The sequence below is a fragment of the Mesitornis unicolor genome, unplaced genomic scaffold (assembly GCF_000695765.1).
Source record: "Mesitornis unicolor isolate BGI_N332 unplaced genomic scaffold, ASM69576v1 scaffold24101, whole genome shotgun sequence".
In the NCBI taxonomy this organism is placed as follows: Eukaryota; Metazoa; Chordata; class Aves; order Mesitornithiformes; family Mesitornithidae; genus Mesitornis; species Mesitornis unicolor.
Genome location: NW_010162060.1, coordinates 6526 through 9891, shown reverse-complemented (window position 1 = coordinate 9891; position 3366 = coordinate 6526). Strand labels below are relative to the sequence as shown.

The window sequence follows — 3366 nt, the reverse complement described above, 5'->3', positions numbered from 1 at the left end:
TTTTTTTCCCCCGCTGCCTCCACACAGGCATAGCCAGGACCCTGGGATGGCCAGAACAAGGGCAGAGCCCCCATGCCCTGCGTGTGTCCTGCCGTGTCCCCACCGACCCCTCCACAGGGAGAGAAGGTGTGGGGTCACATTAGCCCTGCAGAACAAGAGCACGGTAATGGCACGGCCGGGCTCAGCCTGCTGAGCGCTCTTTTTTTTCCCAGGTTCTGCCAAAGCTTAAAGAAGGAGGTTTTCATTTGGAAACTGTACAAATAAGCAGTGACATACTTACAGAGCTGTTTCACTTGATTTTTTTTTGAAGCACTGAAAATAAAGAAACAGTCTTGTTATCTTTCGTATTTCCTGGCCATAGGAATGTTTTTACAAATATCTTGCAAGTGCGTAATGCCTTCCACCTTAAAATATCTAATATTTGATTTCTCTACTAGTAATTCTAAAGCAGGAGGTGGTACATAGCAGTTCTCCAACATGGGAAAGCAACACTACAAGGTAGCATAGAAGGTTAAAAAAACCCAGGGCATTGCAGCAAAGCAATACTAATTTTTTTCCTAAAAAATTCGAGTTTTCCATACCTTAAAAATTGTATCTTTTCGAGCCACAATTCCAAAAATTATGGTGATTGTAACCACCACGACAGCAGCAATGACAGCCTCCTTGGGAAAAACGGGCTTTTTATCTGTCAAGAGGGAGAGGAGGTTGAATATGTGATAGATCGATACAGTCATATAAAACAGAACATTTCACGGCAGAAACACGTATTTCTTTTCTCATGGCTGGCACTGCGGATTTGAACTGCTGCTCTCTGTGCGGTCTGCAGGCTGACTGTGTGGATCAGTCCCCTGGAAAGGAGGGAGCCAAGCCTGTATTTTAGTGAACTGAAGGAAGAATTGAACCATCGGGCCCTGAAGAAGCTTCAGGGAAAACCCAAGGTGCTTTCACCCAAGCCTGGCTGTGCCCTGTCAGTGTGGGAGGTGAGGCAGCGGGGGGGTGAGCCTGCCTCGGGTCACGTTTGCCAAATGACTCTGAGTAACAGGGCAGGACAGGCCCCTCCTGGTGCTGTGGGCCCGGGTGCAGGTGTAAGGAGAGCTCCTTGCTGCTGCTGTGCCCTCAGAAGATAACGCAGGGAATTGACTGCGTTTCACTTATACTTCCTGATACAGAATCATCAAATGGTTTTGGTTGGAAGGGATCTTAAAGATCATCTAGCTCCAACCCCAATTGCTATCATTATAAAGAGAATGGAGAGTTATTTGTGAAGCTTATTGTTTGGCAGCAGCCTTGTTACCTTCAACTATCAGGTGGAAATCCTTTCTCCCCTCTCCAAAAGAGGATCTCATCACGCAGGTGTAGGTCCCGTTGTCAGACTTCTGTACTTTTGTGATAGAGAGCTGAAAGACCTCACTTGTCTGGTACAGCTGGTAGCGATTTTGCTGTAGGGTCAGGGTGTTACTGTTCTTATACCAAGCTGTTTGGGCTTGAGGGTTGGATTTGGCGTTGCAGGACAGAGTGACATCTTTGTCTTCTTCGACATGGAGGGACTCTTCTCCAGTCAGCTGGGGAGGAACTGTTCATGGTAATGCAGTTCAACAGATCATTAATAACGCTGCTCGCCATTTCACACAAAGTAAGTTCCCTTGTGCACCACTTTCAGTGGTGTAACACATCACAGTTGTGCAGCCTTTCATGATCCCCAGGAATCCATAGGGCAATCAGTGGCTAAGACAGTCACCCCCGTGACTCCTCTGCCCTGACTTGTATCCTAGGTGGAGACAGGGACATATCCAGAACATCCTATTTAAGGGCCCACCCACTCCCTGTAAAAGAGGCTTAGCTCAGGCCATAAGCACCACTGTGGAAAGGGAGTGTCTTATCACGTGAGTTATCTCCTCCTAAGTGCATTTTTTCTTGGTGAAGGCAGCGTACAAGGGTGCAAAACACCCCACCTTCAGCTAGCGCCCAGACACCCAGCTGCTCAGCCCACGATTTGGTCCCACCCCAGCCATTCTGCACAATATCCACCATGGCAACTCACACTGGACATCCAGGGTCACAGACACCTGCACGGACTTGTCCCGCGCCAGCTTGCACGTGAAGGTGACTCCGTTGTCGGACTCGGTGACTGGGGACACGCAGATGTTGCTGACGTTCACTTTATTCCCATCTTTCAGATCCACTTGCCCATCTCCTCGGTACCAGAGCAGCTCCTCAGCCTGGCTGCTGTTCTGTACCAGGCAGGAGAGGGAGACGGCAGGGACAGGCAACGTAGGCAGGGAGAAGTCAGCAGCGTGGTTGTTTACAGACAGTTCCAACCCTGCAAAAGAAGGACGAGGGCACTGAGCATCCCAAGCTGCACCCTTCCTACAAAAACTGTCCCGAGACCTTCTCCAGGCCTCCACCTTGGAGGAGAGACGAAGTTGCAGGCATCAGTCTAACAGCTGTTTTCAGGTGGGACTTTAGTTTTGAGACAAGAAATGTCTTAATCACAAAGCTCCCTTCACAGTTTTTTAAAATCAAAGTCAAAGGTTTTTGCAACTGACTGCAAGGACGCCAAAGCCTGACCTGTAATAAGGTTTGAAAACCAGCAGTGACCGTGTAATACCCAGCAACAGATCATCCCCATCCCTCCAGTCTTGCTCATCCTCTTGCTGCAAATCACTGTTGCAGCATACCTGTGCCCCCCAGTTTTGTGCCCAGTTTGATACCCTGGTTTTGCTTGGAACTGAATGTGCTTTAGAATATAAATTCATTATTCAGCTCCTCAGCTGCACCCCTGACAGTCTGAGTTCGGCTGCTGGAGAGTTGCAGTTTACCCAATGTACAAACATCAGGATATATTAAATTAAGAACCAGTATGAGAAATAAATTTTTGTAATGGGCTGAAACTCGCTACTGTAGCCTGTGTCATAGATTAGTGACATAAAAGTATAGCTCAGCATATGAAGGCACTATAGAACTGTGAATATGAAGATGTCTGAAGCTTCCTGTCTCTTCCATGGTGTTCCCAGGTGGCCAAAACTATCACACAGGTTTCAAAACAGTGGCTTCATCACCCCTACGCACCTGCTGCAATAACACTGGGAAATGATGAAGTTTGCCCATTCCCTTTTCTGCTGCTCCCAAAATCAGAGGCTGGTTTTCAGGCAGTCTGGGAATGACCTCCAGAACATCTGAAAACAGGGATGCTGGTGTGGTACCTCACCACGGGCACTGCCCAACCCGGACAGTTTCATATGTCGGTGTGATGGGGCTTGAACAAAGCCATGACCGATTTTTTCCGTTGCTTACCTGTGGCTATGCACGCCAAGAAGCAAAGGGCGAGGGCAGGCACTTCATAGGGGACTGTGAGGCCGCTTCTCT

General features: G+C 48.4%; 1 protein-coding gene across 1 annotated transcript; it reads right to left on the bottom strand.

The window, feature by feature from the left end:
* Window positions 1–276: 276 nt before the first annotated feature.
* On the bottom strand, window positions 277–3364 carry TMIGD1 (transmembrane and immunoglobulin domain containing 1; the record flags this gene model as incomplete). The annotated part of the gene is made up of 5 exons (XM_010193517.1): window positions 277–312; window positions 582–685; window positions 1295–1573; window positions 2042–2320; window positions 3295–3364. Coding segments are annotated over 5 exons (768 nt in total), but the record flags the coding sequence as incomplete, so codon positions are not given.
* Between the last annotated feature and the right edge of the window lie 2 nt (window positions 3365–3366).